Below are 21,683 nucleotides of genomic sequence, written 5' to 3' on the forward strand. Positions count from 1 at the left end.
CCTCTCAAATCTTGGAAGCTTCAGGGATCCTATAAAGTATATATATATATATTCGTGATGAGCGTTAAAGCCTGAGTTGATTTAGCCGTCTCAGCCCGTCTGTGTGTCTGTGTGTTATTGGTACTCTGCTGGTTGCAAAAATGAAGATATAAACTTCAAATTTGGTAGAAACATTGGAAGCATCTGTACGCGGGTTAGTATTGAAAATGGCCCAAATTGGTCAAAGCAGAACGGCGTGCAGTGAAGCGTAAACTGAACGCAACTCAGCTGTTCTAACAAAAATTCGTTTTTCGGATATTATCAAAGTTAGAAGGGTGAAACTTTCCACATTTTTTTTTACAAGACACTTTACTCTGTAGGTCCAGAAGTAGAACAAGTCGGCTGTGTCCACATAAAGTTACGAGTAATTAAGTTTAATTTTTTTTTTTCACTTTTTTGAGTTTTAATTCTTATCTATCATAAGGCAAACAAGACGAAACGTTTGAACGATTTTGTACACTCCTCAAGATATATTATTCGCCTAATTTTACAATGAATATGGTAGACAGCGTGATCTGGTGGATTAATTTTTTCTTAATAATACCAGCGATATCGGTATCAAATAAAAGAATTTGGGGACCAGAATGCGAAAAGCATAGTGGTGGTGTGTGTGCGAGTTTGGGCCCTTGTCGGGTAAAACTTTCTTACTTGTCTTTAATTGTTGTTATTCGTCATTTCATTTCATTTCAATTTTTGTTTTTTTCTTCATCTTTTCATTTGGAAACCTAATCTAGTTTCTTAAAATGCGTTTAGGTTGATTTAAAAAAAAAAACCTTCCAATATAAATCTATATATATATGTTTATAATGAACCTGGCATTTACTCATCTATTGGAACTTGTATCATGGAAGGATTCTTGCAACATTATTCAAAGTACCGAGATACCGGGCTTTCACATATCTGCCGATTGACATGCATAAAAATGAAGTTGAAAGGTCTGTTATGTCTTTGTGCATTGCATGTATTTAATATGTTTCTTTCGATTTCTAACAATTAAATATTATAAACTGAGTTGAGATTCGTAATGAATTGTAAAGAGAGAAGAATTTTCAACAACGCCTTACAAATTGTTTCTAGGTAAAGAGTAATAAACACCTTCTCAAAGACACGTTTAATATACCTGAGGATATAATGCTCAAAGGTAACACAAAAGAATAAATATTAAAATTTATATCAAAATTAATATCGATTGTTATACAAATAATTACTATCTATACTAATAATCAAATAGATTAGTTTAAAAAAAAAAAGGGGAATGGAATTAAATAATGATAAAAAAAACAGAGTAGTAAAATAAAAAATAAATTATTAGTAAAATATTATTGCATAGTTTTTATTATTTATGGATGATTTTGTTTTGCTTTTTTTTTTTTTTTTTGCTTCAAAACTAAGAGGAAATGGTATTTAGACTGTTGGATGAAATGTTTCAAAGTTAGTTATATACTTTTAGTTGCAATATGTTCATTCGATGTATTGCCTGCTTTTAGCTGCATTTAGAGAAAGGAAAAATCTTGACATAATCTCATTGGTTTTCACTTTTTTTTTTTTTTTGCTTGAAGCAAGCGATAATTACTTACAAGATTTTTTCAAGTTGAAGGTAACAGAGGGAAAAAAAACTACTTGGAATAAATTGAAGGAAAAATATGAAAAAATTCTGAATACATTTTTTTGTTTTTTACCAAGGGGAGGTCTATTGTGGCCGCAGTCAAACTCAGTGAAAGACTATTAATTTCATTTAATATATTCGGAGCGGATTTCAGATGACTGCTCGCCAATTTGATTTATGTTTCGCGCTTCGTATTCCTTTTGCCTGTAGCCTCTTTTCTACGACCACAACGACACAATTGAATCAAAGTATCCGCCTTATGGTTGTTAACATTTGTAACAGTTTTCTTGATCAAATATCTCAGATTAAATTTTTTTGTTGATATTATTGCTCAAAATGCTAAAACGCGAATATGTTTTTATAATGAAATTGTGGGTGATTTTAATTGATTTGTTTTTTTATTTTTTTTATTTTTTTAGCTCTCTTCTACCGCTAAGGTGGCCCGTTGGTTTCAACAATTACCCTGGCATACGGCTTCTTTATCACGTCCCGAAAGCGGTTTTGTATCGGGTGACTCACGTTCCGAAAAATTTCATGAAGATCAACAGTATTTTTGTGCCAAAGACACCGATGATTTGTGCGATGAGTTCCTCTTGGTCGAGGGCAGCAGTACTATATGGACAAAGTTAAGTGCTAAAAAACGGAGAAAATTGTTAGGTATGCGCTTAGGTAAGGTAACTACATTTTGAATGCAGCTAAACTATGATGAAAAGGTCTAAATGCATCAAAATACAAAATATATCAATTCAATAATCATAAGAGAGAAGTTATACATATATAAATTCGACCATTAACATAGTATTTAAATTTAATTTTAAAAAAAAACAAAAAAAAAAAAAAAAAACATCAAGAACACAGCTATTGAATGATGTTTTGTAATACATTCATTATATATTAAGATTTAGTTAAAGGGTAACGCTATTGTCAATTTTTTATTAAATTTGGTTTATAAATGCCTTAAATCGTCTAGAATATGGGAGATAGAAATTCGTTGCTTGGAAGAAATTTTTTGCCTTGAAAATCCCGATTCCCCAAAAACTGCCTATGTTCGATGGCTTTCGTAGATTGGAAAGTTACAGCCAAATGTATTTTCTAGAATAATTTGAAAATTTCCTTAATTCACTGGCAGACATCTTTAGAAAGTTTTTATACTTATTGCAAAGCATTTGCACACAAAAACATTTGACACACATACCTTTGGAATCGACATAAACCTGAAAGCGATTCGTAAAGAGTGAATTCTTCTCCTGAGAAATTATAAAAAATTCTTTAAAAATTTTAAACACGTATAGTGCACACCGTATGCCGCTAGCGTTGACCTGCTGTGGCAACACCCCCTAGCGTCTTCTGCCAGAAAATCTGTGAATATGGAGAATCAGAAGGAATACTTTACGTTGGAAGAGCATCGCAGTGCATTAATAAAAATGAATAACAAACTTATAAAAAAAAAATGAAAAATAAAAATGTGTCGACGACGCATATTAAAACTTTAAGCGCCTGTTTCCCAAAAAACCGGTTCATAACACAATTCGCAGAGTCTTCGTTCTCTTCATTCCAATTTCCTACATGCGAGACGAAGCGATTTTTAAAAAGTTCATCTAATTATTATTTATTAATTTTCACTCTGCCCTGGCTATGCATAGATGTAATGGGTTAAGTAATTTCATAAAACGTAGATTCAAGTCTTCATCAACTACGTGCATTGCGTGCCACCGAGCTTTTAGAAGCAAATATGCCTCGCGACAATGGCTTCAATGTTGCTCCTTTTTAATAATTTCTCAAAAATTATTATTATGTTTTTTGAAAACCTAATAAACGCATTAATCATTTTTTCCATAGTAAAAAAAAAAAAAAACAAACAATTTTAATATAAAATTAAATTAAAAATTAAATAACAATTAAAATAATGCAGTGGTGTTACCCTCTAAATAAGTTTTCTCATTTTCGTTGGAAAACTTGAAAATGTAATGGTAAGCGATAGCAAACTGAACAAAATTGTAAGCATTTATTGTACAATGCGCTATACGGGCTGTTATGTAATAGTCATAAGGTTCGTATTACAATTTTTAATAACAAAAAAACAACAACAAAACGAATATTTTTCCATTACTTTAATGCACAAACGAGTGGTTTGTTTCGTAAATGACCAAAGCCTATATTCAGAAAAATCCAAGCTAGTTATCGGAGTATATATGTCTGCGTCAGTAACATCTTTCGTTCGGAAGTAATTCGTATCCCAACTAAAACATGTTGTAAAACGTTTTTGTATAGTCAGTCTATTACCATTGCACATACCAAAAAGAGGTAAATTCAATGACCTACATAAAGCGGTTGTGGATAGACCGCAAAATTGCGGCTCACAAATGCTTCCAGTAGCGGATAACCGCTAATAATTTAATTCTCTTTGTACATTTTTGCTACTGCTAAAGCAACGCTCGTAAAACAAACATCAGAAAGAGATGAAAGAGACAACGAGAGAGAGAGAGAGAGAGAAACAGTGAAAGAAAGAGACAAAGAGAGGGGGAAAAGTCTAAGAGTCTGAAAGTCTATCTGTGTTATTTATAGATGAGTATCGCTTAATACAATTTTTTTTTAAAAATCCAATGACATAACACATGCATGTATTAAATCCTACTTAACATTGCGAATTCAAAAGACATGAAAGTATTGATTATTTTCACAATGAATATTCCAAATATCCCACCACCACCACCACCACCAAGCGCAGTTCAAAATATTCCAAACTGTAATATATTCGTTCAATGACAGTCAATGTTGCAGTTCAGAGTACCAATAATATATATATCGCGAATGTGTAAAGGAGAGAGTAACTAAGCGCGCACACAACATAGTTTTTTCGAATTTCATACTGATCGGGTAGTATGTCGAAAGAGACATCATCTGGGCCGTGCGAACGCGACTGATCAGAAATTGAAAGATAAAAAAATAGTGACAACTCAAACCATAAAAAATTAATCGAAACGAAACGATAAGCTTCGCCTATGGAAGCAATCCTTTCATATTCTAAAACGATCTCCAAAAAAAAAAAAAAAAAAAAAAAAAAAAAAACAGTAGTCTTGATTAGATATTAATCAAGAACATACTGTGGCCGGATCATTATATCCATAAATTGAAGAAGTAATTGATTTAAAAGGTCTTCAGCAATAAGTCGAAGACGACCAGAATTGGATTACATATGGATAGTTTTCCATCTCTCAAAAGCGAAAGGCATACAGTTTCGTCACTTTTCGCTCTTGCCTTTGTCGCAAGTTCACTGAAGAGAAAAACCAATGCGAACAGAAGGAAGGTTTTCAATGATTGACCCAATCGAATGGCATAAGCATTTCGAGATGTTTTGTGATTGCGATTTTTTTCGCTTTTGTCTATTAACTCTAGAGAGAAATGAAAATATCTGATGGAATTATTAGAAACAAATGAATAGTTAGATAGGTGCATATATAAGCGGTGGGATGAGAATTAAAAAAAAAAAAAAAAAAAAAATCAATTTTCATAAATACATGACATGATGACATGACATAATGAGATTCATTTATCGATGTATTAATAAATGTTTGAGTATTAAATTAAATATTTAATAACTTTTAATGATTATTTTATCTTATTCGTTTTAATTGCGATGTTGATGATAATAAGGCGATAATTTATTTCATTCCATATTATTTTTAATTTTATATTTATTAAACTGTCATTTATGATTTTATTCAACTGTAACGAAGAATTCATTCTTTTCAGATTTCATTTAATAGTCATTAATCAATATTTAGAGTGCATTTAAACGTTTGCTTTTCTAATTAAGATAAACTTATAATGAAATTTTACAGAGAGACTGAATATATATGTGTATACATCATCGCAATTATAACAGGTCATAATTTATTAGTAACATTTATTTTAAATAAAAATGTATTGCGTTAACATGAATTTATTTTACTTAATTTTTCGCTATTTTCAACAATTTCACGTATTCACGTATCTTCTGTTATGTTGTTTAATGAACTATTCGTTGCATAACATTTTTTATTTTTTTTTTTTTTTCTCGTAATTGACATTTTATAAATTTAAAAAAAAAAAAAAAATTTAATTTTAAGCAAATTACGTACATTTAGATAAAATTCCTTTTTTTTTTTTTATATATATAATTATATCATATTTTTGAATAAATATTGTCGTCATTACTTAATTGTCAGTATACGCAAATGTAGTTTTATGTAAACACTTACTATAGTAACGGTGCAGATAGATTTGTATACCGTTTCTAATATCCATGTTATGTCCTAGGTTGACGATTGGCGGCTTTGACTTGGTCTGTCAATTCCCTTAAAGTTGTTTTTATTTTTGTTTTTTTTTTTTGTATTCTGTATCTTGTATTTTGTATCTTAAAAGAGAAAAAGTTGACAACAAAAAAAAATTAAGTCATATTAGGTATGCATCATATGCAGGACTTCGAATTCATCATTTTAAGAAAGTGCGTAAAATATACGAATACATTCGTATTCCTATAAGATGATAGCAATATAATGTAATATTGAACGTATAAGAAACATCTTTTGGCGTTCAGTCTATTGAGAGTTAATTTCGGTTTCTTATACCCGTCACTGAAGCATGAACGGGTGTATTAAGTTTGTCAAACCATTTGCAACGCCCAGAGAAAAGCATCAGAGACCCCACAAAGTGTGTGTATTTTTGATCAGCATCAAATTCTCGATTGATTTAAGCATATCTGTCTGTGCGTCTGTGTAAGTTCTCTTGTAAACATTCTCCTAACTGTAAAAATGAAGACATCGACTTCATATTAGGCGAAAACATTCAAAGGTTTTGCACGCTTGTTGGTATTGGTAAGATGGTCCAAATTGGTCGAAGGAGACGCCCACAGCACCACGTAAACAGAGAACATCTCTGTTTTTTAAAAGGAATGGAAAATTGGTTTTTTGTTTATTTCTCATAAACTAAATGTAAATAAAATAAATGTAGAAAAATTTGAACCCATATTCTTTGGGCCATTAACTAGCACTTGTGCACAAAAATGGAAACAATTGATTACGTCTACCCAATATTATAGTGTATCAAAATTTAATTATTCTTTCAATAAGTTTCTAATGCGCAGAAACAAGCTACAAAAACCTCATAAAATATACAAACTCTTGGCGAGTTACAACCCTTGAATGCACCTAAACATGTCCACCTGTTCGTCTGTCCATCTGTCTGCTGTGGTAAACATTCTCCCGTTAGCGAAAATGAGGATATCGGCTAAAAATTTGCAAAAGATTTCGAATTGACCTAAACTTTTCAAAGGACGCACCTACAAAGCCCACATGCCTCTACGGCAGAAACTTTTATTTTGAAAATAGAAAAAATCAACTGCGCCCCCTTCACATTATATAGCATGAAAATTATGTCCTTTTACTTTGTTTGTCTTTTTTAGGATAGCGGTGATGGGTATACAAGAATCGGTCCCGGCTGAATTTAATTTTCTTATATGTTTTTTTTTTAATTTTGTTTCCAAATGTAATCTTAAGTTCAGCTACAGATGTTCTCTTCCGACACATGAAAGCTAAAAACTCAGGCGTATGAGTGTCGAGAAACTGCAATGAGCGATAACCGTTTCAGGTTTACAACGTCACGGTCGGCTGTCAACGGACGTTTTTAAATCGTTTTCTGAGATGGGAATGGCTTGGGAAACGATCCAATTCCCAGCTTTCAGATATAGTTTTCAAGTGTCGATAGTAAAAAATATCTAAAGATGTTCGTCAAACTGCTGTCAAACTGTGACAAACAATCGTCTCAACACGTCTATATATTTATCACAAGGATCTGCTGATGTCAGAGACTTGAATAAACCTTCATTCTTTCACATAAAAGAAATGCATATGGAAGAGTTCGACCTTTGGAAGAGTTATGTGATATGTTCCCCGCTATTCTCAGTGCCACATCTCAGTGACATCAAACTCTTTAAACTTATTGGAAAATGAACCGGAAACTGATCGGAAAGATATCAAATTTTTCGGGTAATTCAATTCAATTATAAAGCTTTTTTGTACACGCAACACCACATGCGGTATAAGGGTATATTAAGTTTGTACGGATGTATACAGCACAGATGTATACAGTCGACTCAGAATCCCTTTCTGGAACGCCTTAAGCTTCTTTGTCTACTTGATGTGTGCCCATGTATTCTTGTGTTGAACATACAGGTTGCAATTTCTTTGGTACTTTGATGAAATTTTATAGACCGGCGTGTTATCACCCAAGGGCGAATGCTATGGCAAATAGTTCTGATCGGACGACTTTAGCCATTCCTTCCGATATAACGCCTCTGTTTTGATATGTCGTTATGTGAGTAACTGTATCAACCGAAGCGATGAAAGGGGCTTAACGATGAATCATCGCTCACTGGTAAAGTGTTTTTACTTGTTTCCATAAATATTTTGAAAACGATTTACGGATTTTTTTTTCTCGTTCAAATTCTTTACATCCATATGGAGTGAAGTAATCTTTTTGAGTAGATTGAAATTTTTACACCTAAAGTTGAAAATCCATATGAAATACCTACTCATATTTTACATAACTTTTCGCTTGACAACAGTTGAAACAGTGCCAATAAAGTGTTCAGCAACAAATAGTTGGCACACAGTTAACGCATTCACTCAAACATATGCTGCATTATATGTAGAAAACTTTTCTCATTTCATACCTGGGGAAATGATAAAAGTTTTATAAATTTGTAACATATACACAACATACTTGTATATTTATATATGTGTATGCTAGTAAAATAATAATAATGAAAATTTCAAGCAGTCGAAGTGAACAAGAAAAATAAAAAGACAGATCATCTTAATCAGTCGCTTAAGAGCGCGATAGTAGTGTACTATTAGTTTGCAGTTTAAAGAAAAGCGATTTTTTGACCATTTTTTTTTTATGGCAAGAAATACAGCAGAATATAAAATATTTAGCGAATTTATTAAGCATATATTTAAATAATAAAAAAAAAAAAACATTTCCCGTAAACATTAAAACGCAGCAACACCGGAGCCATTCTCACGAGGCACTACCAATGTAACGAAGTCTGCGCATATAGCGTAACTGTTCTAAATCTGAATTAACAAGAAATCAAAAAAGAAAGTCATTTAATTTACATTTCTCTATTTAGAGAAGTATGTATGTAGGATTTGTTTATGAATATTGAGTTGTGAAGCGATTGGCAAATGCTTGAACGAAAAAGCTTCATTCGGGATAGAGAAAAGGTTTCTCCCTTACAAAAAGTATTCAAATTAACTTGTTACTGGAACTGGCCAGAAGTGTAGGTTACTGTGCGTACGTGTTGTAAAAACGTACTCTGCGATATTTTTAACTGTGAAGCTCACTTTGTTGCATTTATAATTTTCCCTTACTGCATTCTCTATTATCAATCCATTCACTCATAACAAATAAAAACATGTAAGAAAATTAAATTCAGCCGGGACCGATTCTTGTATACCCATCACCGCTATCCTAAAAAAGACAAACAAAGTAAAAGGACATAATTTTCATGCTATATAATGTGACGGGGGCGCAGTTGATTTTTTCTATTTTCAAAATAAAAGCTGTTTTCGCGCAGACGTGCTGGCTTTATGGGCGTGTCCTTGGAAAAAATTAAATCCCTAGCATACTTTTTTGCAAATTTTTAGTGCGATATCTTACTTTTCACTAAAGGATGAATGTTTACCACATATACTATACGGTTGCGCAGACGGACATATGAACGGATTTATGGACGAACATGCTTAGGTAGCCAATGGGTGGAATTTAAAAAAGAAAATTAAATTTTAATACATTATAATATTGGAAAGGCGTGGTGAATTTTTTTCTAAACCTCTACAGGTACTACGGCATGGCCTATGGAATATACGTTCAATAGGCACGTGGGCTTTGTAGGTGCGTCCTTTGAAAAGTTTAGGTCAATTCAAAATCTTTTGCAAATTTTTAGGCGATATCCTCATTTTCGCTAACGGGAGAATGTTTACCACAACAGACAGATGGACAGACGAACAGGTGGACATGTTTAGGTGCATTCAAGGGTTGTAACTCGCCAAGAGTTTGTATATTTTATGAGGTTTTTGTAGCTTGTTTCTGCGCATTAGAAACTTATTGAAAGAATAATTAAATTTTGATACACTATAATATTGGGTAGACGTAATCAATTGTTTCCATTTTTGTGCACAAGTGCTAGTTAATGGCCCAAAGAATTTGGGTTCGAATTTTTCTACATTTATTTTATTTACATTTAGTTTATGAGAAATAAACAAAAAACCAATTTTCCATTCCTTTTAAAAAACAGAGATGTTCTCTGTTTACGTGGTGCTGTGGGCGTCTCCTTCGACCAATTTGGACCATCTTACCAATACCAACAAGCGTGCAAAACCTTTGAATGTTTTCGCCTAATATGAAGTCGATGTCTTCATTTTTACAGTTAGGAGAATGTTTACAAGAGAACTTACACAGACGCACAGACAGATATGCTTAAATCAATGGAGAATTTGATGCTGATCAAAAATACACACACTTTGTGGGGTCTCTGATGCTTTTCTCTGGGCGTTGCATTTGTTTTGACAAAATGAATATATCTCTCACCTTTGCTTGACGGGTATAACATAAGATAAAATGAAATAAGAAAAGAATTGGGAAGCATGGAGAAGGACACTTCTGGCAAAATATCATAGTTGGATGGCAGATATGAAAACACTCAAAAAAAAAAAAAAAAATACATACATCGATCTATAATCAAACTAGCGGCTAATTTCTTCAAGGTGCAGATAAAAAGCTATGCGCTCACATTAAATTTTTATTACTTACCACAGCGAATTATCTATTGTTGACGTGCTGAATTCTAGAAAAAGAAGAAGATGTTAGATAACAATTATAACCGACTTTCAACGAACTTGTGTCAAGTGTTGCTGTATACATGTACGTTCCTCGTGATGATTTGCTTTTCACTTTCATTGCATAATTTTACGTTGATTAATAAACGGGTTTTCTTTCCTTCGTCGATTTTGCCCACGGGTCCGCAAGCGTGCATGGAGCACTCTACACGCTGTATGCTGTTTACGTACATTCTTTTTTTGTTTATGCTTTGTTGCTGCTTTCATATTTCTTTCAACAGCTTTTAAAGCATCTTGAGAGTAAAAAGTTTATTCGCACAAAATACCTTCTAATCTAAGTGCTATGAATACCTCAAGCATTAATACTTTTATATAAGCAGCTTATTTACGTGCGAAGAGTTTTTCAAAAATGGCTATAGAAAGAATTTCGACAGCAAACGATTGGGATTTAACTACAATTTAATAAAATAAATTGCACTCCAGAAAGTATGCTATTCCTTTTTTACTTGACTAGTAAATCGTAACAATTTTAATATCAACCAAAAATATAGAAATTATATTGAGCTATCAAAATTTGCTCAGCAAAATTATGAGTTACTACTCCGTGGCATCCAATACAGACAATAGATATGAAAGACGGTAAAAGAGAGTAAAAGAAGTGCAATGAGTACACTCTTCACTTTACTTATTCTTCCTAATATCTACTATACATAATTTTCTTATTTATTGCGCAATATTGCTCTAGGAACGTTAGCACTTTTCCACATCACTTCTGAGATATTGCACTAGGAATGTTCGAATTTTTTTTTTAAAGGGCAGCTTCCCCGAATATATTTCAGATATATGTATCATTAATCATTTTTATTGCCCATCCTTAAGTGCACAAGTTTTGGTTCGAAATTAAAAAAAAAGAATCGTTTCTTCTAAAAATGTTGTCATAGATTACGTAAAATATCATTTAAAAAATTCAGGTAATAATATTGTGTATTTATTTCGAAAAAAGTTAGTATAGGAATTTTCATATTATTTATGAATTAAATACAGCAAAGCAATTGCGATTTTTGTTACGACACAATCCAACCTTTTATTTGTTGCACTCAATCCGTGAATATCCTTTGCAACCTGGTAATTTGGATTTGTTTTTAGAACCGCACCTTTTCTCATCATGATCTACACCAATCAGGCCGTAAATCTTTTGGCGGAACTGGCTTTGTGGGACTTCCCTTCTATCTATCTCCCTTTCAAGATTCCTCCGCATACAACATTTACCAAACATCTGGCATATATGCGATAACATTTTCAAATGCAACATGAAACATTGATAGATTGCTTACAAAACAACAGATACGAAATAATTTTATTTTCAAATTAGATAAATCACTCTTACGTTACGTAGATTTAAAAAAAAAGGAAAATATCTCTCCAACTACGATACCAAACTTCATTACCCACCGCATTCAAATGTCAAAAAAAGATAAAACTTAACCGCCAAAAGTAATGTCAGGTTTTTTCTTTCACACATGATTTATTGTCTATCGCATACTCAAAGATTATGATTGAAATTGAGTGGAATTAGAATGTAGACAATTGACAGCAGTATACATTTAAGGGTTGCCCTTATGCTAAAATAAATATTAAATTGATATAAGAGTAATAACAAATATTTAAAAAAATGTTAATATTTATATATAATATGCACAACGTAGAAGTACCTTTAATAAATAATTACTATAGCGTTCTAATTTAATAACTAATTTAATAAAATATATAAAAAAACAATATAATTTTTACTAAATCAATAAGGGTAAAAGAAAAAGTATACCATCATGGCACACTTTCTTCATTATTTTTTTCAATTTTTTATCCATTCTCCATGTCCACATCGTCGGTCACAAGCCAAGGAAAGTCCTCTTCCATTTGTTTTACGATAGCCTGGATGATTATATTCCTTCTCTACATCTTCTCTAAAAATGTATCGATCAAATGAAGCCTGAAAGCGATCCAACCTGACCCTGATACATTTCAAACTATCCGTGTTTAGGATAGATGATAGAGATGGGCAGCACTCGTTTCTGAGTACTCCTTATTTGTTATAGACCATTCGAACAAGTCCGTTAAGTTGCCGTCCATTAAATCCAAACGCTTACCGCATTTAGACTCCCTCACCGCATGCTCACATATTAAATACCCTGGCACATATCGTTGTGATACAGTCTGAAAAAATTTAATTTAATTAAGTGGCAATTATCGTCTATTCGTGGCAATTGCAGTATAGTTTTCCTTTCATCATGTACAAACAGGAAAGGATATGAAATATACAAACCAGTTTCAAGCACGAAAATTCATATTACTGTGATGGGGTGGTTAGTCAAGGCGTCGATTTTTATTTAAGTCACATTTTGGACAAAGTCGAATATTGATAATTATTTAGAAATCGGGAACAATTAAAGAACAAGTTTTTTTAAATAAAGATAAGAAATTCTTACGCGCAATAGATTAGGAAAATTAAGAAGAATAAGTCTAAGAAAAATAAATTAGCAATAAATAGAGAGAAGAGAGAGTATAGAAAAACAATAGTAATTGTTGTAAAAGGAGGCAAATCTGTTCACCTCAAAATACTAAAAAATGATGAAAGGTCGAATGGAACGTAAAATCAAAATTGAAGATTCTATGGCGAACGCGAACTAATCTACGCCAATGTCTGTGGCTTAGAGTATTATTTCATCCGGTAACCGAAGATTGTCCCCATAAAACATTTCAGCCGATGAGGCTGTTTGTACATTGCACGTACTACGAACAGAACTACCCTCACCTTAACGATTTTTCAAGTGTGCGCAGTACTACGTACATCACGTTTACAAAGGGAGAGTTTATAATTTTGAGATGTAGAAATGAAAAAAAGTTGAATTAAATTAAATTAAGCTTTCCGGGTGAACTTGTGAATCTCCCGGTACACGTGATTGTCTTCATGTGAACCCTTTGAAAATGGGCATTAGCTGTTGCTTTTACTTAAATAAACAGAATAACATCTTCGTGAAATTTAATAGCGAGACTGTGAAGGATGCGTTATGAAAACACTACCTTATCACACATACGATGATTTCTTTTGACATCATTGGTGGTGAGACACATTAATGAACATCTACCGCCACTTTGCCTGAAGCTGACCTCTTTATGCAGGAAGATGAAGAATAATGGTAAAATTACCAAATTCATAGTCTTCAACAATGATTTGTCTAAAATGAGTCTTACAACCAATGATGGCGCTAGGGCTCATATGGTCTTTATATTTTTCTACACAGGTACAATAAGGTCTTGTCTTTCTCCAATATCTTGTTTATTACTCTTATCTTAATTTTCTTTAGAAACTCATTCTTGTTGGGATTCTCACGTATACGATTATAGTATTGTTGGGATAAAATTTAAGTAAACGCGTACGGAATTATAATTTTTATAAATTTTAGTAAATCAATGGCTCTCATGCAATAATCTTTTCATTACACAGCTTACATTGTTGCCTTGAATTTTTGTAATGACCATCTTGCTCGCTTATTACTCAAATCTTAATTCCGCTACGTTCGAATCTTGAGCCATTTGCCAGTCAAAAATTTTTTCGGAGCTACCTTAAGTTAGATGGTCTTAATCAGAACGTTGCACATTTGAGCTGGTCTACGAAACCCCATGACCTTTGTAATCTTCTTGACCATAATATAGTTGATATTTTTGCCATAAGTGAAATTTGGCTAAAGAACTAAGGATTGTGACGCGGCCGTCATTTTTCCAGTGAATTTATCTCGAAATGACCGATCAGTGTCTAAAGGTGGGAGAATTTTAATTGTAATATTTACTTGTTTCTCATTCGTAATAATCGTCGCGTTAGCTGACCGTATTGTTTTTTTTTTGTCTTTTCTTCTATTAAAACATCCGCGCACCTGGTCTTTTGCCGTTACACAAAAGTGGCTGACTTTTACTAGATGACTAAAAAAATTACTTTCTATTACACAAGAGCATTGCCCAGCGTGGGTGTCCGTTACACAAAACCGTCCGACTTTGAATAGATGAATTAAAAATATTACTCTCTGTTATATGATTACTGCAGGAGAATAGCTTAAAACTAGTAAAAGAGTGGCGGATAGAAAGGCTCCTGGGCCGAACAGCGTACTAAATGTCTCAACAAAGGCAGCGCTCGAAGGAGGCCAATGATCTTCGTTAGAATGTTTCAACAATGTCTAGAAGGGACGACATTTCCCAATAGATGGAAAATGCAAAAGCTTGTCCCATCCCGAAAGATATCAGGCGGCTGAAGGAGCCGTCTTTCTACCAGCCTATCTGTCCGACGAACTCAAGAGGCAAATTACCGTAGAAGATTATATACGATCGGTTGCTGCTGCTGGCAGAAGAAACTGATGTTCTTTCGAAAAACCAATATGAATTCAAAGGACCGCGGTCCACTGTGGACGCCATCAGCCATATGATAGCTACGCTTGCCATAAAGAACGCTTTCACAACGTTAGATTCGCATTGGCAAAATCCTCACAAAGATAAGGGTCCCAAGGTACTTACTCCATCTAATAACAAGTTACCTTTTCACGCCTACGTTATGTGCGTTAAGGAACGGTACGAAGTTAGGGCAGACGTTCCGCAAGGATCTCTGCTAGTTCCGCTCTTGTGGAACATTATATGCGATGGCGTAAAGAAAACTGCCGATGCCGAGCAGCGCGTCAGTGGGGGTTTTGCAGACGAGATTTCTCTTGCTGTCATAGACACGTTAGGGAGATCAATGGGACAGCCAAAGGGATAGTCGGTAATGTGAAAGCAAAGCTATACGCGACGAGATTAGACCTGGCTGAACATAAAATCGAGGTTGTGCTATAGGGCGCCAAAAAATCGAGAAGGTGTGTGGCTACATCATTCGATCTTTTACAGCACTTAAGTGGCTTGCTGTGGTCATTAAGCTAAGCTAAACTTCAAACAACGCGTCCAGTATGCGGCAACCCTTATACTATATATTAGTGGGCCTAGAACTGCTGTAGAAACGGTCATGGCTGCAGTTGTTACATCTGTCTTCTTGTATGCAAGTCCAATATAGGTTGGAGCTCTTGCTGTAAAAGTAACGTACAGAAAAATGGCGGATGGCGTATATGATATACGCCCTCAGTGCCCTTAGCAGCATATACAGCTTCCAAACGACCTTGGAAGAAGCGGCCCTACTGATCGCCGGGGCAATCTCGATTGATATTGACTGGTGAGATAAGACGCATCTACGAAAAAAAGGCGGAGCGCCTGACATCAATTATCAGGTGGCAAGCACGAAGGCAGACGGCAACGAAGGATAGATGGACGTCCCCGCTCATTATCGGCTTAGCAAAAAGGACCAGAGGACGGCATGGTGAGGTAAACTATTACCTCATCCAATACTTAACTGGTCATGGCTGCTTCCGAAGTTATCTACACCTGCTCGGACATAACAGCTGGCCAATATATCTGGGCTGTGCAGACGACGAAGAAAATATAGAGCACGCAATGCGCAATTAAACCTAAATTCTTTTCGTATCGTCGACCTATCATGATCCGCACGATACAGTGCAGAGCATGGTCAAGAGTTCTGAAGCATGGAGTGCTGTGAACGACTTCACGACTAGAGTACCGCAGGAACCAAAGCAGCCAAAGACACAGCCGTTGGAGAGAAGAGGAATCTGAAGCCAATAGAGTAGTGCACTAAGGTCTCATCACTACAGGCGCACTAATTGCAAACAGCCTCCGCGAAGTAATAGCTATCAGTGACCCCGCGGAAGCGAATGGACGACGAAGCATATGCAGGGGGCAGTTTAAGTCGATAGGCGCTATAGATGGCGAATCATGTATGTTCATGGCACGCGCGAGAAGTATCTGTGGTAGATTTTTACCTTCAGCCGGCATAACAAAAGAAAAAAACGCACACAAACGGGCACATAGATGCACCTTCATAAACAGTGTATACACAGTACTATGTGTTATATAATGCTCTTCCGGCTTTTTAAATACCACACAAATGCGCTTGAGTGCGGTAGAGTTTTTAATAAAAGACGATAGCCTTTGATGCTAGTGATTTAAGAGTTAAGTCTTAAAATTCATTTCTCTGGCGAAATTAATAATAATAATAAATACTGCACATACATTTTTACGTGGAACATGCAGCGTACAGTATGGCATACAGTACGGCTTGATCATATTATATTAAAATCATATCCTCTTCTTAAACATAACCTTAGGACGAATATATAATGTGTAAATGCATTTACATAAACATTACAATAAAAATGAGTGAACACGAATCTGTATATGTTTTCGTGTATTCACATATGGCTTCTCAGACAACATTGTACTATATGGCGAGTTATAACACGTGTATGCTATCCGTTTACTGCTGTTTGTCAGACAATGACGTCGACACGTATAATAGACTGTCATAAGTAACAACGTTGGCGTCATATGTTTCACATTTTTACTGAAAAAATTTGTAAGCAAGTGATATATATTTAAGATATGTATAAGAGTTATACAGTGGAGTTAAGTCTCGAAAACGACATCAATTAATCTTTTTATATCTGCAGATCTCTATAGATTAATTTTAAATGTTTGCTTTAAACTTTTTAGCGCCTTCAAATCCATCACTTAATTAATACTTATAACTATAAATAATTAATATTAGTTTATAGAAAAATTTTAAATAATTTCCTGCTAAAGTGATTGATTGCAAGGCAAACCCTTGTCGATCCTGACCACCCGAACAGGATTCCAGCAGATGACTTAGGAACATCGGTATAGTAAACGAAAGATTCATAGAGGAAACAATGTCAATGACTGTCATTGTCATTATATTAATAATGTATGCTAAACGAAATATTTTGGGCAATGACTTTTCACTAACCCACAACCAAATCTGTTAGCAGTCATTCAGAGAAGCTTCTACGTCTACAGATGAACAATTGACTGTGTTTATACTCCTCATAAGCTGAGCTAGAGGGTATATTAAGTCTATCCGGATGTAGGATACATCCAGATATATTTACGATGGACCCACCTTTCATTCTTCTTATCAATTCAGAATAATTTTTTCGATACAACATTGTTTGACCATCCATTATCTGCTCTAGCTGTCTAATGTCTGCCCATGTACGTTTGGGTAAACCCTTGCAGGTCGTCGTGTTTTTAATCTTTTAAAGAAAACGCAGTACACTGATGCATTTCGACGGGCAATAGATGTCCCATATTGGTGTAACGTCAACGCGTTAGAAAGAAACGAGGAAAGAGAAGCAGGTAGGGGCCGGTTGACCGCAACCTAGTGGATTGTGCCTAATTACTCAGTGTTATGCCTTCATCGACTAAGCATTCATTACAACTACGATCAAAGTAAACTCTACCTCACTTGACACTTGAACCCGTAAACACTGACATGGTAGTCGCGAATCCTATCCACTCATTTTGATCCAACGACGGAAGGTGAGATTTTCATGGCAACAAGGCCTAATTCTGGGTATTTAATGATACAAATAGTTGAAAAATACCAAACTTGTGGTAAAATAATTAATTTTACGAAATTTGAACTATATCGTTCAAATTGCGTGCTCGATCTACGATAACCATCCCCCATAGAACTAAGCATTTATACGGTATCGAGCTACGATTTTGAAGCATTATGACGAAAATAAATGAACTGTTAAATTGCGCACGGTATTTAACGGTTGGTCTTTCTAAACTGTACCGTTTGATTTGTTTTATTATTGGCATTGTTCAACTGTACGCAAAAACGCCCGTCCCATTCGCCAACTAAGGCCGCTTCTGATCGCATTTACCCATGTATGGGTGCTACATAATGGCAGCAGATTTTAATGAGATATATATATAAAATCCGCTACAATTTTTTTCCGGTATAATCCAAAGATTGCATTCCTTTGGAAAGCCTATCTATCTATGGTCTATGTCGACCATAAAGTTTTCAGCTAACTCGGATAGGTAATAAAGCCTCGATCATTAAATCGTTTTGACAGTTGGCACATTTTATCTTAAAGTTTTTAATTATTCAAACCTTGGGTAAATGTTTTGAAAAGTTGAGGATGGAGGTTATGTCCGACGTCATATAAAGCATGGCTTCATCAAACTCACCACAGACACTGGTGCGTCAAAAGTGATTAATTTGCGGCTTTACTTTGTTGAATATAAAGAAATCGAGATACCTTTTTTCTTCTATGGCCAACTATAACGCGAAGGTGCATTTTCCCACGTCCTTGGCTTTGATATAAATTCGATGAAATTTTTTTGTTTTTTTTTGAATTGCGATGCAAATCCCTTCTTCCAATAAGGTGTAATAATTTGCGCGCATGGCGATATACGATTGCGAATGAGATTCTTAAGAATTTTGCGTTATGCTATAAGCCGGCAAAATGAAGGGTCACTTTATAATTTTACAAGACTTTACGGTTAATAAGTCCACTGTAAGTAAATTAATGGAAAAATTAAAACACATAAATAATGACAACGTTAGTCCGTTAACGCCTATTTATGACCATAAATATGAAATTTACTTAACCTGGGCTTTCCTAACACATAACATAAGATAGGCGGGCTGGATGGCAGGCAGGCAGGCTTTCCCGCACTTAAATAAATACATCGACATAATTTAAAGATATACTCACAAGGGCAAGGAAACATTTCTTTATAAATTAAACCTTTAGATGTTAAGCTTCTTGTTGCTTGTGTGCTGCAAATGAGAGAACGCACAAAATACAACGGAATGCGTGTGAATAGCGCATACATAGTTTGCTCAATGCATGAAAAACTATAATAAAAAAAAAAGGCAGGGAAGCGACTATGTACATGATATGCACGACAGTGTTTAAGTATATGTGCGTATATACGTTAAGCGATAATGAAAGTGCGTTCATTGTTCATCGGAAACTTATGATAACACAAGACAAAGCTCTAAGGATAATGATAACAACAAGAACAATAGTATTATAATAATAATAACAATAATAGGAAACAGCGAGATTGTTAAACGCTACGACACGGCCGTTAAATAATTTCTACACAGTTTGACGTTAACATTTCAACTACAGTGTAATTATACTGCTGTTGAGTTTTTTATTACCTTTCTAAAGCCTTATAATGAAGGCTTAGTCTTTGATGGCCGACGTTGGGCAACGGTTGTGTTCGCTGTTTTTGTAGAGCCGTTTAAGAAAAATCTTACAACAAATGCAATATAAAATGTTGAAGATTCGTTCATAATTTAATCTCTTTAATCTTTATCATTTATAACCTGCTATGATGTGTATAAGTGTTTTCACTTGAAATTTTAAAAAAAAATTTTACTTAATGATTTTAAAGCTATTTTATGAAAAATATAACGGCAGCAGTCGCCATAGCTCACAAATATCTTCATTGGTACTAATTTTGTAATTATTTTGAATCCTGTACTGAATGACATCAAGTTTGTCCATCATCAACAACATTATCGAAAATTGCTGTGATAATGTCAATGCCTTGCTCGTCCCCCAACCGAGACATAACCGTAAATAAACGTCTTCCTAAGTCCGGTATTTTGCGTTTAGATATAACTAAACCCAAACGTTCATCAGGTGGTTCTGTTGAATTTCGTTCACAGCCACAATGGTTTGCCTCGGTAAGTCACTACATGTGTACGCTGTATGTGTGCATTCGATTTTTTTTTTTTTTTTTTTTTTCATTTCTTTATTTATCTACGTTTTGCTGTCCCTTTCATATTTTTTTCAACGACTTTTAAAGCACGTTCGAGGAAAAAACAGTTTTTCACAAAAAATATCTTTTTTAGCCCAGGCATCACAAATAGCCGAAACTAGTTTTGTGAAGGATTTACAAAGGTGCTAAGAGCAGTTTAAAAAAAGGCCAAAAGAAGTAGAAATTATACGGCAAACGTTGAACGGCAAAATGAATGCTAGTACTTATCATACTCTCTAGACCACACCATAATGTTTTCAATGTCCGGTAAACAATTAAGGCCTCCCTTCCGCATAAACGCTTTCATAAAAAGTGAACCAACAATTGTAAGGCGTAATCGTTAAGGTAGAGACTAGTTTTTATTAAGCCCGTTAATTGGAATAGTAGTAAGCGAAGATGCTTAATGATTCGCTTTTACCCCGTCTCCTCAGAATTTCTAAAGTAAAATTTAATACAAACTTATGGTCACTAAAGACCAATAAGAACATCATGGGTAGGGAAGACTGACTTTCAAAATACCTGACATTACTTTGCCTAACGTACCTAGTTCGACATTTATTTTCATTTTCATTTATTTGAAAGGAAATGCAAAAATGACCCATTATATTTCCAAGTAAAAGTCGGAGTCCCTATTCGGGAACGAGCCTAAAAAAATGCTCACTTATGTAGTCGCAGTTTAGCAAAGTTAAGCGTCTTATTAAAGATTTTATTATTCTTCGGCTTAGAGTGAGTGCTGAAAATTAAACTTTATTGCTTACCAGCCATAAGAACCGTATATGAGGTGTAATCCAAAAACCAATCCAAATCTGTAGTCCAACTTTTGCTTGATTAATTTTTATGCTAAATTATTATTAAAAAAATTGGCAAATGGGATCTAAATTTCCCAGATCATTTTAATATGCTCAAAATACTAGTTGCTCAGCGGTTTTGCTCAAGAGATTTTAATATTTGCAGTTGTTTCATATGATATTCTCAAAGTAAGACCCTGTTGATGAGATGATCGTAAAAGTAACCCATGCAATCAATCTTGGGCGAAGACACCACGCACCACAGTGTACTAAGTTTCTTATAAATATTTATCAAACATGGCAATCTATAGATTTGACACAAATATGTGTTGACGCATTTTAGATACAAGGCACACTAACCAGCTTCGCAGGGGATCAGAAAATGATTCCGATTTTATCGCCACAATAAGGCAGGTAGGCCAGTTAAGTCTCCTAAATCTTACACCTGCACAAACTACGCCTTATGGCAAGCGGTGAACGATATAAATAGTGTATCTAAATATAAGTAAACGAAGAGAGTTACTGTCATAAGACGAAATGAACCAAAGTGTTTTCACGCTAAGATAATATAAAAATTTGCTGAATCGATGCAAATAATGAAAATAAAATAAAATGTTGTTTATAAATATGTTCTAC

At 34.3% G+C, this 21,683-nt stretch overlaps 1 protein-coding gene across 2 annotated transcripts in view; it reads left to right on the forward strand.

Annotated features, from left to right (window-relative positions):
- LOC119631960 (capon-like protein) overlaps positions 1 to 4,568 on the forward strand; it is a 224,619-nt gene extending 220,051 nt beyond the window's left edge. The window contains exon 10 of one of the 2 annotated variants that reach the window (XM_038024605.1): positions 2,065 to 4,568. In XM_038024605.1, coding sequence (XP_037880533.1) covers positions 2,065 to 2,334 — 270 coding nt within the window. In that variant the 3' untranslated portion in view covers positions 2,335 to 4,568. The remainder of the gene's footprint in view (positions 1 to 2,064) is intronic. The other variant, XM_038024601.1, reaches the window with a different exon arrangement.
- The last annotated feature ends 17,115 nt before the right edge of the window (positions 4,569 to 21,683 follow it).

This window comes from Glossina fuscipes, unplaced genomic scaffold, assembly GCF_014805625.2.
Source record: "Glossina fuscipes isolate IAEA_lab_2018 unplaced genomic scaffold, Yale_Gfus_2 1, whole genome shotgun sequence".
Classification (NCBI taxonomy): Eukaryota; Metazoa; Arthropoda; class Insecta; order Diptera; family Glossinidae; genus Glossina; species Glossina fuscipes.